At 42.1% G+C, this 16936-nt stretch overlaps 2 protein-coding genes across 3 annotated transcripts; both read right to left on the bottom strand.

Moving 5' to 3' along the window:
* Positions 1–596: 596 nt before the first annotated feature.
* ssr4 (signal sequence receptor, delta) lies at positions 597–4109 on the bottom strand. The gene is made up of 6 exons (XM_008290596.1): positions 3936–4109; positions 3584–3702; positions 3427–3501; positions 2584–2673; positions 2409–2474; positions 597–1247 (listed from the first exon to the last, which is right to left on the bottom strand). Exons 1-6 carry the CDS (start codon positions 3985–3987, stop codon positions 1143–1145), a joined length of 507 nt encoding a protein of 168 aa, XP_008288818.1. The 5' UTR covers positions 3988–4109; the 3' UTR covers positions 597–1142.
* A 2245-nt stretch (positions 4110–6354) lies between these two features.
* LOC103363734 (rho GTPase-activating protein 4-like) lies at positions 6355–16536 on the bottom strand. 2 transcript variants are annotated; one of them, XM_008290594.1, is made up of 23 exons: positions 16433–16536; positions 14921–15016; positions 14721–14810; positions 14378–14549; positions 14097–14259; positions 13815–13877; positions 13603–13731; positions 13393–13521; positions 13009–13230; positions 12799–12900; positions 11082–11264; positions 10878–10962; positions 10693–10720; positions 10439–10538; positions 10232–10292; positions 9868–9945; positions 9623–9751; positions 9433–9538; positions 8252–8479; positions 8108–8163; positions 7821–8022; positions 7692–7740; positions 6355–7071 (listed from the first exon to the last, which is right to left on the bottom strand). In XM_008290594.1, exons 3-23 carry the CDS (start codon positions 14785–14787, stop codon positions 6880–6882), a joined length of 2544 nt encoding a protein of 847 aa, XP_008288816.1. In that variant the 5' UTR covers positions 14788–14810; positions 14921–15016; positions 16433–16536; the 3' UTR covers positions 6355–6879. The 2 variants fall into 2 exon arrangements, with proteins under 2 accessions (XP_008288816.1, XP_008288815.1); XM_008290593.1 differs by lacking the exon at positions 14921–15016.
* Positions 16537–16936: the final 400 nt, after the last annotated feature.

The following is a 16936-nucleotide window of genomic DNA, read 5'->3' as shown; positions in this document are numbered from 1 at the left end:
TTACTGATGGTGTAGACCGAGAGGAAACAGGACATGAGTTGCTGGCTTTCTGCTGCATTTAAACACACATCTCTCCTTGACTATCTCAGAACATCAGTGGGACAGCCTGCCTCGTGTTTGCTGACAAAAATAACCATCATGTCCGGTGAGATTTCCGCCACATCCTCCAAGCTGAAAATGAATCAGCAGGCAACAACTAAATGATTCTTCGTGGTTTTCTTAACTAAAAATCTTAATAAATAAATCCTTTGATAAAACTTAACACATTAGTTATGCATCTTCAGGGGAATACTTAGATATCAATTTATCAAAGCAGATTGGATGCAGCTGTGGCTCTGAAGAATTTTCATCCCTCAAGGCAAGAAGTGTGTGAAAGAGAAATCTGTTCGGATCTGGTTATCACTCGATTTAGAGGAGTTTGTTGGACTGCTAGATAAACTAGACATTGTGTAACTCGTGCAAATAAATTAAAAAAAAAAATTCGATTAAATGTGTTGCCACAGAAGAAGAAACAAATCTTTCAGTTTGTCTTGGATAAAAGGGAATTTTTAGAAGAGCACACTCACTGTGCTATCACATGAACCGACACACTAAACTGGAAGAAAAACAAGCCATTTATTCATTTTCCTGGGACAGACATATCCACTCGGCCTGTTCAGGCCGGCCAGTGCAGTTACATTATTGGCATTTCATATGCATGGAAGGCTTGACCTTTCTCTGTTGGTGTTCAGAAGAGAGTCCCACTCTGACCAGCGAGTCCACATAGAAGGAACAACCTGGTCTGGATGTACAAACAACTTTTAGGCAGGACTGACCACAGTATATGAGCTATATTGGTGTTCCATAATTGATAAATCCAGGTATATTGGTCTTGTATTCAAAAAAACATTTTACAAAATTCCATTCATAGTGACTGGACAAACTCAATACAGAATTCATCTGTAAATTGATAAGACTGATCGCACACAGACACAGTCTGAATAAAAAATACAAAGACTGCTACTTCTGCTCCTTGTGCCAAAGCAGATCAAGTAGGAAAATCGTGTTTTTTCGCCACAAAACCAGATGATGAACTGTTGGTCAAACGCCACCAGAATTCAGTCTTTAATGATCCAGTGGTTAAAAAGTGATTGTGGATCTGTTTATGCTTGGATGGTGCTCTTGGCGCTGAATGCCATGTAGTAGACCAGGATACCAATTAGTGCAGCCACCACCTCAGTGGACACCCACGGTCCGCTCCATGCACCCTGTAGTGACAGATTATAATAAAAGAGATCAGAGGTTTACAGAAAAGGGAAGGGAACAGATGATAATCAACCATACATTTCAGTTTTGCTTGATTGAATGCAGCAGGGGTGACTGCTCAGTTACTAATCAAATTTTAAAGGTATAATGTTATTCCTGAATAAAAATACCATTAATTCACTTAAAAAAAAAAAAAAAAAAAACTAAATAGGCAATCGTAGGATTTCCCAATATGTCGTCAAAGAGGACCTTTTAATAAGAGAAAACAGACAAAAAATGTTTGTTTTTTTTAAAACCATACTACAAACAAACACTCCTGTGCAAAGCTGAATCATTGAGTCTTTGTTGGTTTCATAAAAATCTTTTTTTTATGATTGTAGTAATTCCAGGCATCAATCAGGCACTTTCCCTTATTCCAGTGAAATACTAAAGGCTGCTGCTGCTAACGCCCTTGCAGCTGTTGATGCCTTCTTTACTGTTTATGGTATGGATCAAACTAGGATTGTTCTCTACATGTTGTCATCATTACCACAGTTACACATAATTTGCACTGAAGTGAGAAAACCTAGAAAAAAATATCTGTCTATGTGGGCTGTGACTGATAAAATCAGACCTTCTAGCTTGCTGTTTGATGTTTTGTTCACACTTTTTGTGGGTGATAAATTAACCTTAGTCAGCAACATATTTTTGGAGACTCTGGGCAGCAGAATCGTTTTAAACACAGTACTAACATATTATCACTTTTAAGTGGGAGAACCTTTTTTTGCAAACTGTTGGCCATTTACACATCCAGTACTTGAAGTCCAAAATGTATTAATCCTTGGTACTTATTGAGTCTCGACTGATTCCTGAGCAACATATTGGGCTCTTTAGGTGCTAAACAGGTAGATAGTGTACATTGGGTTTTTAGTGTTGTGTTTTTTTGGGGGTTTTTTTGCAGAAAACAGCAGCCTACTCAAAAAAGCCATAACCAAAATAGTACAGCTGCTGGCTGGAAAGTCTAAAAAGTCTAACAAGACGAGGTAATTGCAGACTCAGGCGGCTGTAACACCTTTCACAAACACACCAAGTAGCCATCTGATTCATTTTTAGTTAAAAATAATGACTTTGCTGCTATAATGAAACGTTCTTGTTCTCAGACTGAGGTTTTATATGAGACTCACTCTGTGGTCAATGTTGACAGAGAAGAGAGGCTGGATGGCATTTACATCTTCATTGTTTCTCTGGGCCTGAAACAGACGAGATGCACACACAGAATTAAAAGACAGAACATTGCAAAGTAAGTGAATCTCACAGGCAGTAAACTTTGAGCTGATCAGCTACGCAAGAAACACTGACCTTGCGCAAGGCACTGTAGGACTCCTCATCAAAGAATTTGACCTGGTATGTTCCAGAGCTGGCCTGTTTGTGAGGAAGACTCCATGACACCTGACAGAAAAAAGGTTCATTAAAGCACGCACTACAAGATTAAAAAACAGTTTAAACGTACCAGCATTCTTGTGCAATACGACTTATTGTTACTCGTTCATCTATTATTTTATGACACAAATTTTACACAAATGCAATATCTTTCACAAGTGCTTTTTTTTTTCTCTTTACATTTCCTTTACACATATGCTGGAAATTACATTTGGAACTGTTTTGAATGAGTGAGTATGATAAATCTGTATACCTAAGCTCTATTTTAAGGTGGTGCACTGAAATTTTGTTGTGTATCTTGACCCAATGGCAATGAAGGGATCTTGAATCTCGATCGTTTCCCTTAAATTCAAAGATTTCTGTCCAAACTTTCAGGCCACAGTTATATGTTGCTGCTGAGAAATGGGTGAAGGGGCATGCCAGAAACAAAAAAAGTTTCTCTAACACTTCTCTAAATAATGCTGTGAGGCACAAGTGTTTCTAGGTGTTCCACATCTGCTAATAAGTTGAAAATAACAGGTGAATAAGTAATTATAACAACGGCTTTCTTTATATGACTAACAATTAATAAGGAACTACTTTGTCTGTTGTAGTTAAGAAGTTCATGGTGGTCTGATATTTGCAGGTACAAAACACTCTTCATTGCTATATGCTCAACTTTGTACATTTGTCATTATCTTGTGTGACCTTGTACCTGTGAGTGCACACATTCGAAACAGTGAAAACAAGAGCCTTAGTGAGTAGCTCCATATGAACCCATACCTGGTACTTGCCAACATCCTGGCCTCGGGTCACAGGGAACTGTCTTCCATTGACATCAGCGTAGAGAGTCACACTCTGGAGAGGACAGAAATGACCATCAGTGAGTGAAGCAGCACCATCATGTTGTCTGTGTGAAGTGTGGGAGGTGGACAGTTACCTGAGCTCCGTTGGCACAGGTCAGGCTGAGTTCAACGATGAAGACAGACTCGGAGGAGATGACGGCGTCGGAGGTGGTGTAGGCCGACGGAGTGATGACTGGGTCTGTGCAGCTCTCTCCTGTCATCACAGAGTGCACAGCTGGCGTTAGTTAAAACTCCTGGACACCAGTGCATCACCTGCACACTGTTAATACATGCTACACATTTCAACAAAGCTTATACATGCCGCCTTACTTAAGCCAGGTGGATGAATGGGAGTGATTAGATGGACTAGCTACTAGCTAACACTGGTTAGCTTTGCCAGGCTAATTAAACCGGTTAATAACTTCCACCGTTTCTCCGCTGACTTACCCGAGCAGACGGCCACCAGCAGGGCGAGGAATGCGGCTATCCTGATCATCATGGTGTCTGAAACGTTGTCTGAGAGGTTTCGTGTTGTTCCTGAGGTTCAATTGCTGAACTGCTCGGCTCCTTTCACTGTAACAGAAGGGAAGAAGTCCACCTCAGCTCACCGCAGCGACGCTTCTGCGCCTGCGCTGCAATGACGTGGACCGTAGCGCCGCATAGCACCCTGGGAAACTACTATGTCGACACGTCATCTGAACCAAAACAGAAGGTGGCCTGAAAAGACACACACACACACGCAAAAGAAAGAAAAGAAGGACAAAAGAGAAAATTCTAAATGTCTTTTAGATTTTAATGGTTTAATAAATAAATTAATTGTAGATCTTCAGTGGTAATTATTTTTTTATTTAGATTTTTTCCATTAAGAAAAAATATAAACACACTGTACAAATGATTTTCTTCTCTGACTTAAATGAAATAGGAATACATCCCATTTCTAATGTTATGGTTAATTTTTTGGGGTCTTTTTTTGCCAATTGTCACAAAAACTTTTTTAGTTGTTCAACTGGTGACAGCCTCGACAATTGGCCATCAACTACTTTAAAATGCAACTTTATTCAAATGACACAATGCCACAGCTAACAAGAGCAAGATGAGAAGGAACTGTTGGTACGCTGGAAGGTTCTGGTATTGTATCAGTCACTGTGAAGTGAAAGTGAAGTAAAGTTGTCTTTAGGTTGCTTTGTACTGCTGTGGACGGCTTGTGAAAGGGGTCTATTTGTTCTTTTTTATAGTACTATTTGCTTTTTGTTGTTTATGAGATGCTATTTGCAAGCTAATTTTATACTTCTGTTGCCATAATAAATATATTTCTGAAAGACAGTTTGTATATTTAAGTATGTATTTCTACAAAAATCCTATTTGAACATCATGGATTCTGTCCTATAGGTGTTTAGCCTTGCACAGATACTATAGGGGTCATTGGTGCTTGACCATAGACTTTACATGTGTTTTGCAGACTTGTTGAAAGCTTACAATCAGTGGCGGCTGGTTAATACAGGGCGCTGGGGGGTCGCCCACCCTTCCACCACCCCACTAGTAATGAACAGATAAAAAGTAGTTCCCAAACGTAAAATTACATTTGAATTAATTGTAACCAAATAATAATAAAATTAATAATAATGTTAATATTATTTAGCTATATTAACAATATTTGTATTATTAACAGATTTAATATTAGTCTTTACTGTGTGTTTTCTAGTTTTACACTTCCTGGATGCGGGACGCCGGCCACATGAGTGTGTATGGAGCTCGAAAAACTTATCGTGATCATGTGACCTTGGTCTGGGCTCAGATTGGCAGCTGCAGACTTTCTGACGGGGCGCAACTCAGTGAGTCCCGGACCGTCCGCTTTTGCTGTAAGCCAATTAATTTTGTCTTTATTTGCTTTTGTCTTCTGTGGTTGGATATCAAAACTGTCCTTCGACGTTCTTACGACTGCGCTTTCGGACCCCGTCACACGGCCTTTCCCTCCTCTTCCACTAGATGACAGCTACTGGAGCCTATCCCAGCCGACTTAGGGCGAAGGCAGGGGACACCTTGGACAGGTCGCCTCTCTAACTTCCTCTCTTCAATTAAATTCAATTTATTTGTATAGCGTAGTTTACAACACACGTTATCGCACAGCGCTTAGCAAAGTAAGGTATAGACCTTACAAATTTAAACAGAGAACCCAACAATCCAAAGTAGCATTTGTACTTCCTCTGAGCAAGCGCTTGGCAACGGTGGGAAGGAACCAGCAGCTGGAGGTCAGGGACGTGAAGTTCCGGATCCAGAGGCGTCCGCAGGGAGCACATCTCTTTGCAGATGATGTGATTCTGTTCGACTGTGCACAGCATGCGGTGCAGCGTTTTGTAGTTGATGTGAAACAGCTGAAATTAAGTGTCAGCCACCACCAAGGCCAAGGTTTTCTGTTGGAAAATAGTGAATTACTCCCCCCGGGTTTCTGAGTAAGTTGCTGCCTAAGTGAAGGAGTTCAAGTATCTCAGGGTCTTGTTCACAGTGTGGGTAAAATGGAGTGAGAGACTGACAGATTGGTGAAGCATCAACAGTAATGTTGGCACTGTGATGAAATATGGTTCAGGCATCTGAGGGACCGTCAGCTTTCCCTAGCTGGTAGGAAACCCTGTGATTGATTTTTGAGAACACTGGGAAAAATAAATGTCTCATCTGGCCTGGGAATATGCTTCAGGATCCCCCAGGAAGAGCTGGAACATGTTTTTGGGGAAGGAGTCATCTGAACAACCATGCCCCTGCCTGAACATGACAAAATTCTAAAATAACCAAGGCTTACCAGAAGAAATGCAAGTTATACTTTGTTTTTCAAGCCCTTATATCCAAAATTCATGATTTTTTCCAAAAGCAATGAGAACAGACCAATTATTTATTTGTTATGTATTCTACACACAAACCATAAAATTTTGAAACAAGTTAGAAATATTTCATTATATACAAATTCCTTACAGCTACAGTATTCACAGTTTCATTTATCAACTTTGTAACGCCATCTCTTTTTGAGAGACATTTGAACATGTAGAGGTGTGTATGTGGACTAAAAATCACCGATAAAATCTGACTTTAACTAGAAACAGTTGAATGGTAACACCTACACCGATGCAGAAATAAAGCTGCACAACCGCATGCAGCTTTACCCAAATAAATCTGTGCATTTCAAGTAATTCAGTTTCTATATTGAACTGCAGGTCTGCAGTCACGAATGGGATTTGCCGTACAAAACATGAATGAAAAAGCTCTGTAGTCGGGTGCCACCCTGTGGAGAGAAGCCTAAACCGAACGCAGGCACCTCAGAGAAGGGATTATGGGTCAGTGATCTGACTTTTCTAGAAATAGATGTGCTGAAAGCTGCAGTCAGAGCCCTTCAAGCCACACTTCAGTTTTCATTAACATCATCTCTTTCTGCTGCTTTGAAGAGACCTGCTCCTTTCCCCCTGCGTCCATCACCACGCCTGCCTTTCTTTTGGGGAGCTTGGGCAGAGGAGGAGGAGACATTGGAGGAGGGATCCTGCAGTGTTTGCCGCGAAATAAGCTCCTTGAAGACCGTGTCCATCTGGCGACAGACCTCCTGTAATTGGAAGGAATAATGGTGATGAGAGAGAGACAGAGTGGAAAAGGACACAACTGTCTTTGTTCTGCTTAGAAGCTTCTGTTATGGTGGACAGAAAAGCTACAATGTACTTTTGTCATTAAATCATTAGTAATTTGGTCAAGCCCTCCATTGGGGATGAAAGGATGCAGATGACCCCAGTCAAAGGCCCAGCAGGGGGGACTGCAAGTAATTACTTGTGCACTTAAAGCATTGACATGACTATTGTAAACCACTGATAAACAAATTTATAATTTGCCAGTTGTCAAAATGTGGTTTGGCTGGTGATTTTCTTCTCTTTTTTGGTCTATAGTTCATCAGAAACACATTTTAGAAGGACAGTTCAACTACTTACCTTCTGGAAAAGTGCTACAGACAATTTAGACGAGTTTTTTTTGTAGCAGCTGCAGATTTTATGGATTATTGTAAAAACACTTAATTATTGACTAAACATTTACAGTTGCAGATGCCAAACCAGACAATGGTAGTTAAAACCCATGAACTGAATAATTAATCCCTTCCAAACCAACAATAAAAATGGTCTCTTATTAAATAATGGAACCAGCAGCATAATTTGAAAGAAAATAAACCAGACAAACCTTGTCTACTTGAACAGCTATATCCTCAGAAGATGAGAGTGGGTGGCTTCTGTGTGTAGAAAAAGAAATCAGAAAACACTGAATATTCATTTTTCACTCAAATATAATTAGTCGGTGAGTACTACTTACTCTCTGCGCGAATAACCAGGAGAGTGCATCCTCCGCGGCTTGCACTGCGGCCCAACGGGAATCTGAAGCATCATCTTTCCACCTGAAGTGACGCCTCCCCCTGCTGGTCCAGCTGCTGACCTGCTGTGGTCTATGCAGCCGCTGCTGTTAGCTCGAGGACGATCTTTTGCGCGGTTGTCAGCTAAGAATCCCGTTTCCAAATCTGTAGCAAAGCACATAAGTATTTTTTTTTTTTTTTAAGTCCACAAAGACAAAGCGATAAACCCAAATAATCACATAAAACTTACCATCTTTACTAAGAGTGCACTCTGCTTCAACATCTCCTTCCTCATTAATAGGCTCACTGTGGAGAGAACATGCTCAGATCATCCTTTAACCACAAACGATATGTGCATGCATCCATCTGCGAGTCAGAACATTCTTCACCGTACCAGTCATCCTGTTCTAGTGTCATGCATTTCTCGTACACCGGTCCTTGCACTTCGCTCTGACTGGGGAAGATGCTTTCATGCTGGAGGATGATGCCCTTGACCAGGGCGTTGATCTGAGGCTGCAGGGTGACAACATCCTCATCCTGAGCCCCTCTCACCAGGCTGGGGCCGAAACACACGGCCAGATTGTAAGGCTGCATCATGTTCTCGTCACTGTACTGAGACACACTGGAGGAGGGAGCAGGGAGAAGATAAGAAGGGAAAAATGGGGACAATGAAGAAGGGACAAAAATCAAAAGAGGCAAATATGTCCAAAATTTGAGCTCAACCCTTAAACATTAACCGTTTGCTCTAAAACGTTCTGATATTTAAACTACATTCAGTTTTTTTCTTTTTGGCTTGAGTTTTGTGGTTTCCTTATTGCGATATGACACAGTGTTCCGTGAGTCAACATTTTCCCCTTTGTCTATTTTTGGGCATTTTTATCACTGTCACCATCTGTTATCTCTGTCAAGCTGATATGAGATCTGAGTAGTTCTTTTACATCATATACACTACTAGATGGATTAAGTTTAAAAAAATAAAAAAATCCTGTTTTGCCCCAATTGTCCTGTGTAAAGATGTCAAAACATGTCATCTTCCTGTGTCTCAAGTGCAACATCATCGGTCCGCTGTGGATATGAGCTGGTCGTGCGCATTTCCAGCTATCCGTTTTCTATACTTGTATTATTCAGTAGAACTTTGTAGAATAGAATGCCTTTATTGTCACTATACACATGTACAATGAGATTAAGAGATTGTAGAGGGCTGGAGTGCATCACAGGGCCGACACAAAAAGACAGACAACTATTCGTGCTCATTCACACCTACAGATTATTTAGAATCACTAATTAACCTACCATGCATGCATTTGGAGTGTGGTAGAAGGCCAGAGCCCACAACCTTTTTGTTGCAAGGTGCTGCTTGTGCTAACTGCTGCAACACCATGCTGCCCTGACTTTGCATGCTGACTAAAAAAAAAAAAAAATGCTAAAAATACGTCTGAGATCTAACAAGACTCAAGTAAACTGGCTCTTTCATATTCTATAAAGTCACGCTTTCATTTCCTGATTGTATGATGTGATCATAATTGCTCATTCAAGCATGTGCCAGTCACAACCACAGCAAGTTTTAATACTCACTGATGAAGGAATGCAAAGAGGTATCTCATGACGATGATGACGGGCTCAGGGTAGGAAGAGATGACTGATTTGAGTTGAGCTGCTCGCTCTGCCTCGTTCTTTATTTCTGAGAAAAGGTGAGGAAAGAAAGATAAGCTGCTGTACATCCTCAGCCACAGTCATCACATCGCATACGCCCATGCACACTCACGAGTGTGTTCTAGAAGCTGGCTGGTGCTGTCGATGGGGAAGAGTGGATTCTCCAGTCCTCTGAAGTAGAGCTTCAACACTCCAGCCACGGAGTCCAGGTCATACCAGCGCTCAGCCAGGGGGTCTTCTCCTGCAGAGGAAGCCCACGGCACACTGCCCCACATTATTAATGCTCCACAGTGAGCAGAGCTACTCTATAAGTCGGGGTTAACCCAACACACACGTGCACAAAACACACAGGTCTACCTCGCTCGAATGCATCCCTCAGGTTATTGACCTCCATCTGAGGCCCCGGCACTCTGAATATGCCCTCGTGGTGGAGACCTGAAGAGAAGGCATGTTGCTATGATTCGTCAGTGCTTTAAACTACCTGAGAACTTTTAAAACCAATTCAAAAATATACACTTAAAGTCACAAACATTTTTATGTTACTATAGCTTTTTAAAATTTGTACAAGAATGTGAATTATGACAAATGCTGGTGACTTGTGTTTATGTCAGTGTTGATCTCTCAGTGGCTTTAAAAGATAAAACTGTGTCTTTTATGTATTTTTTGTGCATCAAAGCTACAAATCTGCTGGTTTTCTGTTCCTTTGCTCTCGAGTATTCACCATTGAGGTTGATAAAGCGAATGCAGCTTTCCACAACAATTGGAATCTGTTGTCCTGATGCCTGTAAAAAAAAAAAAAAAAAAAAGAATTTCGTGATGAATTTCACAAACAGCAGGTCTGATATACGAGTACAGACGGATACTAGAAACGAAGAACTATACAGAATGAACAATGAAAGAAGAAACGCATAATTATAATGGTAGCTACCTGTATGAAGGACAGCATGTCTCCACTGAAAAGTTTGTGGTTGTGCAACAAATTGGCACTTGAGGGATTCCTTCTGACACGCAGAGACTTTCCAGTTAGTCTGCAGATTGACATGTCGCAACATGAAGACATAAGAAACTCCATTTTAATCAAGTGCATAATATGTACAGCTCACCAGTGCACAACGTCTTAGTGCTATCGCAAATTAATAAAAACAATGACTCCATAGGAACTGGCAATATTTATATTCATACCTTGGCTGATGCCCATTTGATGCTTCAGCTGTCAAGAAAGAAATAATTTAAGAAGCAAAAGTTAGAACCACCAAAAAAAACAAAAGTTGATAACAATATCCTACACCATTTGTTACTAAGTGACACTTTGGGTCAGCGGTTGGCCTTGTTGTGGCATTATTATGTGAGAAATGCAGGAGTCCTACCTTTTTCCACAGCTACTTTAAGCAGGTCATGTTTGGCTTGAAGTTTAGACACCAGGGAGCTGCCAACAAGGTACTCTTTAACTTTCTGTAAAACAAATCAGACGTGCATGCTGTCAGAAAACAAGTGGTTAAATCAACATCAGCCGGGCATCACGAAACTGAAAAGTAAACTCTTCTGATCTATTGCATTAAAAACAGACTTACAGTGAAGTAGGAGTTTTCTATTTCCTGCAGGTTGGCCGCCCTGCGTCGTGCCACGCTGGGCTTCACTGTAAGATTCTCAGTGCTGCCGTCGTGAGACGAACCAGAGCCGCTGCTGAGCTCCAGATCATCATCACTGATGCACTCCAGCAGGGAGGCCTGAGCTGCTGACATGTTCTTACCAGCCTGCGTGGAAGTGGCAGAAAGAACAACTTAGAAGTGACCTGCAGCTGAAGTGGAAGGCTGTACTCAGGTCAGAATATTGATGCTGACTCAGATTCTGATCTGGATATACAGTTATGAACAAAAGTTTACATAAACTTGTAAAGAGTGTGTGTATCATGGCAGTCTTGAATTTACAGTGACTCCTACAACTCTTAATTTTCTATGATGGAAACACAAATGCGTCCTTGTCATAAAAATAAATAATCATCCATTTTGGTTCTTTAATAGATTTATTACAGATCTTTTTAAAATATGACTAAATCTGCTAAAAATACATACAGCAATCCATCCTTTATCTATATACTGCCTAATCCTCACATAATTCTGACATAGGGCAAAGGCAGGGGACACCCAGTCTATCACAGGGCTACACTTAGAGACAGACAACCAAGCACACTCACATTCACACCTACGGACAATTAAGAGTGACCAATTAACCTCATCATGTTTTTGGACCGTGTGGGAGGAAGCCGGAGAACCCGGAGAGAACCCACGCTGCATGGGGAGAACATGCAAACTCCACGCAGAAAGATCCCAGGTGTCCTAACCGGGATGCGAACCAGGGACCTTCTAGGTGCGAGGTGACAGTGCTAGCCACCGAGCCACCTTGCAGCCCTTCAGAAATCCAAATATCTGATTAAATGTCTCTAAGTGTAGCCCTGTGACAGACTGGTGACCTGTCCAGGGTGTCCCCTGCCTTCACCCTAAGTCAGCTGGGATAGACTCCAGCCCCCCTGCAACCCTAGTGAGGATTAAGCGGTGTGTAGATAATGGATGGATGTCCTTCAGCCATTTTCACCTGAATTAGGTACTTTTAAGCTTCTGGTTGTATTTTGACCACTATCAACAGAATTGGTGCACTTCAATTAAATTTGATGGCTTTCTGACACGGACAGTCCACAGGTTCTTGATGAGCTTTTCTATTTTGATTTTGTATGTTGATGTATATTTTTCACCCAGCAGAATTTGTCATATTTTCAGAAGACCTATATTACATTTATGAAAGAAACAAAATTCATGATTTTTTTTGTGCCAAAGATGCACGCGTTTCAATCTTTTAATCATAGAAAATAAGAACTGAAGGAGTCTTTGGAAACTCAAGACATACAAGTGTATGTAACCTTTTGTTCACAGTTGTAGATAGAAGTACAGGCCTTTTGTCTATGTTGCAATATCGGTGTCTGCAATGGTCTATTTAAAAAAAATAACATTATGTTGCTTTCAAGTGCCTGTGAGAGCTACGTCAGCCGAGATAAAAACACTCTATGAAGGCCTGAGAACAAGTTAATCAAAAGCGAGAAGTTACTGCCCTATTTCTGGATTTGCTTCTTCATCGCTTTGAAACGCAGTACTTTTGCCTCCCAGCTTAAGCTTATCGTACTTTCAATGTCCTTCAATAAATTAGAATAAGGACACAAAAACATTATGCGATAGACTGTTTGTAGCCTTGTAGGGGCTCAAGAAACATGCAGATGAGTTGCAAGATATACTTTACCTCCTCTGTTTCCTGGGTGACGGCTTTCAGCCTGGTTTGTATCTGTCTGAATCTGGTCTCTAGCTCGCATCTCATCTCACACTCTGCACTGACCTCAGAAACCTGCAAAACATAAGTAAATAAATCTAGAGCTGGGGCACCACACCACAGAAAAACCAGCTAAAAAAAGAAAAGAAAAGAAAAAAGCACACTGATAGATTATTCACATGCCTGGTCCCCGTCATGGGGCTGATAGGGGAAGCGAAGGGGCATGGAGAAGGTGTTGTAGTGGTCCTGCAGGAGGGTGTCCCTGTCCTGGCTCTGGTCCAGCCCGGACACGGCCCCCTGGAGCTGCTGCAGACCGGTGCTCAGGTTCTGCTGGGCCCGCCAGCGTCTGGACAGGTAGGCCTGCATCACCCGGTCCAAAGAGACGTGGTATCCTACATCTGCACACTGGAAGACATGATATCCAGACATTTTATTAAAACACGATATTTTAGGTGGTAACTATGGTCTGGCCCCAGATCACGGGGGGTTCCGAAACTTAATACACAGAGTTTGTTTATGTTGAAAGGAAAAGGCAGCATACACAAGTTTAAAGACCGGTGCACTCACATCTATGAGAGTAGAGATGTCTTGGAGGTAGTACTTATTCATGGAGGAGTTGGCAGCAGACAGGTTTAGGAGGTAGTCGTTTCGGGCCTTGCTGCACTTCAGGTGTATCTCCTGAACCTTACCTTGTCTCTACAACACACAAACATCGTCACCAAGAGCCACATACTCGGCACGCATGCGCATAATGCAAGACAAAAGATTCATATTTACTTTTTCTATCAACCTCTCAAGCTTCTTAGCAGCGCTCTGCTTTTGCTTTTCCTCCTGTTTCTCTGCCTCCCTTAGCTTCCCCTCGGCGGCCACATAGTCGGAGTGGTACTGGTAGTATGTTCGCCAAGCCTGCACACAGATACACACGGCACTGCTTTATTTTGCATGTTTAGGAAGCGGGAAGTGTCTTGGGTGGTTGGTTTCTCACTTACAGTTTGCAGCTCTGTGGTAACCTTCAGCAGTCCGTCTTGTAGCTGGGTACAGATGTCTTTACTCTGGAAACACAATGCAGACACTAAATATCACACATTGAGGTAGCACAACACAGAAAGTACACAGTGAGCCACAGTGTATTTTCAATGTCAAGAGATATATAGGGGATATTGTGAAAGTGTCAACGCTGCAAGTGAGTTACATTGCAGAAGGCCAGACTTGTCTGAAATACTCGACAGGCTTCGTGTTTATGGCAGGCAGGTCAGCGGTTTTAATGGTACCTTCTTGGCAAGGCGTTGCGTGTACTCCAGACAGTGTGTAAGGGGCTGGATGAGAAAGTTGCTGCAACTTTCACTCAGGCCGTTGTGGTCTCTGCTCTCCTGGCGGGTTTGGGACAGCAGAGCCAGCCAGACCTGGGCCACCGAGTGACTGCTGGGATCCTTCCTGAGCACATGTACGAGTACAAAAGACGAAAAAGACATCGACACAAAGACACTTTCAGTCCAGACACATCCTCGGATGAACTGTCAATTTAGTGCATTGTGTGCAGGGTTGTCATTACCTCTTAATCCTTGAGGTGAACTTTTCTGCAAGTTTCTCCAGTGAGCGGGAGTACTCGCTTTCAATCTCACCCCGCCGCCGCAGGTAGTCTGCCAGATCTTGCAGCTGTTGGCTTTTCTGTTCGAGCTGCAAGTCCAACACCTTTAGTTGGTCTACAAGCTGGCAACGCACCTCTGCAAACAGAAAGAAGTGCGTAGGAGACAACATAACTCATTCTGAAAGTCTTTCGGCTGTATGAGATACAGATTTTACAAGATTTTTTTCCACAAAAGAACATGAGTGAGTGGTGATAAAGTGGGAGAGGTTGCTAGAATGGTACAGATGAAAGTTTGTTCGTGGTTTACCTTTGATTTGTGTATCGTAGTCCACAACACCGACCTTCTCCTTCCGAAGTTTTACGTGGGAAGTCATTGTTGCTCCAACCGGGTGAAATTCTATATAAAGGAAGTGAACATTTCACTGTATCACCATGTAGCATTAAACACCAGCTCTGTTGGTTTTGTCCATATTGCAGAAGTGTAGTATGCTTTGTGTGCATACATACTATTCTAGTCAAGGCCTCGGACCCACTGCTGCACCCCTAGCATGCCCCTCCATAAACTGTCACACTCCACCCACCACAGACGATAGCAACTTCCTCCTGACGCAGAAAGAGTGAAAAGAGCATGTTCATCTTACTGTAACACATCTCTTCAAACCGGCCACCCCTCTGCTGCGCTCTCCTTAACGGCAGACAACTAGAAAACCAGTTGGCATGTGTTGCCTGCTGCACCGGTCACACTGCAGATTTGCACGAGGTGCAAAAATAGCACCAGCAACATCTCAGCTGCCCTAAAAATAGGGGTGAACCGCAAGGCGTACAACTCTGCAGGGATGTTTGTGCTGAAGACTACAGGTGTTTGTTTGTTTTTTTACTACTAGTGATACTCAAGTTTACTGATGCACTCAGTATATTTTGCTTTTACAGCAACTAAGCAGCAAATCCAGCTGCTTCTCACTTCTACAGTGTTTGCTAAATGACTGTGAATCTACACCGGCAAAGTATATTCTGGTTTAGGTTGAACACGAGGAGCACGTTTGACTGAGACTTAGCTTCAGACGACATGAAAAGGAACAAGCCTCACTGGAGAACTTTTTTAAGAATTTCGGTTTCAGTTTCTTGCGCTTTACATGATCTTGTATGACTGGAACCCCTGTGTAACGTCTCGGCCTGATCTCAGCAGAACATAGAAGAAGAACAAGATAGAAGAGTGCGGCTGGAGCATGACAGTTGTTTAAACGCCACAGCCTTTGACAAATCAGCAACTTAGTAACTGATGTCTGCAAGATTTTAATCAGGACAACATTTATTACACGTCAGAAAGGGGAAGAGCGGGTTGTTTTCTTGCTGGATCATAACCCTTTGTACACAATCATCTCACATTCTCTCTCTTTCCCCTTTAACTTCCCTTTTTTCAGAAGCCAAACATCACTCATCAGCATTCTTCTTCTGGCTGAAATGTGCACTCTTTCAAACGTGTACCGACTGACCTGCTAAAATGACTCTGCTGCCTTTGAGCAAACCCAAAACTCCCTTTTAAAAAAGGAGAGTGTCTCATTTTCATTTTTCCAGCCTATGTCACCCTTTTCCATTAGCCCCTTTCATTCTTTCTTTATGCGATCAGCACTGAATCACCACCTCCTGTCGTCACAATCTGCTGCAATATTCCTTATTAAAGCTGGTCTTAACCTTACTGCAGCTGTAGCCTTTCAGCTCATTTTTATTGTGATGTTGTTTGTCTCACTTGGATTTTTTTACAAGTACCAACACATAGATGCCGCTTGAGTTATGAGACATGAAACGGCCCGAGGGCTTTTTTATCTGTGGCCAATAATAACATAACTGAAATAATCAAGCAGAGCGATCCTTAACAGCAGCATAACAAGCACCATTCACTACAAAACGGGTTTAATAGACCCCCAACTCTCTGCTCTGTGTTGGCTTGACAGGCCAGTAAATAAAAATCAATAAAAGTTTAATACACCCATTAAAAAAAAAAAAGAGAGAGAGTCATACCTGATGAGGAGCAGTCTCGACTAGCCTCTTCTCCAGACTGAGACAACTAAATAATGCCAGTTAATAGCAGAGTGAGCTCTCAACTGCTTCACCTCCCCCTCACATTGGACACGGATGGATGTGGGTGGGGTGGATCTCATCTCTCTCGCTCTCTCTCTCTCTCTCTTTCACATACACTCACTGTTGTGCTGTTCGCTCTTTCTCACCCCTCATCTCACTCACACATTTGCTTTGAGGCACCGAATGAGCGATTGTGCAAGTGAGACGAGAGAAAAAATCTTCACCGAGTCAAGTCCTTCCTCTGTTTTTCTTTCATGCTGCCTCTTGAGCTTCTCAGTCTAATCAAACACCAGCTGCTGTCACTGATTAGTCTCCTGCTCACAGGTTATCTGCAAGTTACTGAGTGAAATCAGCTGGTATAGAGTTCAGTAGGAAAAAAAAAAAAAGTTGGTTTGAGTTATTTTTTGAGCCAATAAATGAGTTTGTGAGTAAGCCATGCAGCAA

Source organism: Stegastes partitus, unplaced genomic scaffold, assembly GCF_000690725.1.
Source record: "Stegastes partitus isolate 25-593 unplaced genomic scaffold, Stegastes_partitus-1.0.2 Scaffold686, whole genome shotgun sequence".
Lineage (NCBI taxonomy): Eukaryota > Metazoa > Chordata > Actinopteri > Pomacentridae > Stegastes > Stegastes partitus.
Note: the sequence above shows the minus strand (reverse complement) of the source record. Positions and strands in the feature narration are given on the sequence as shown.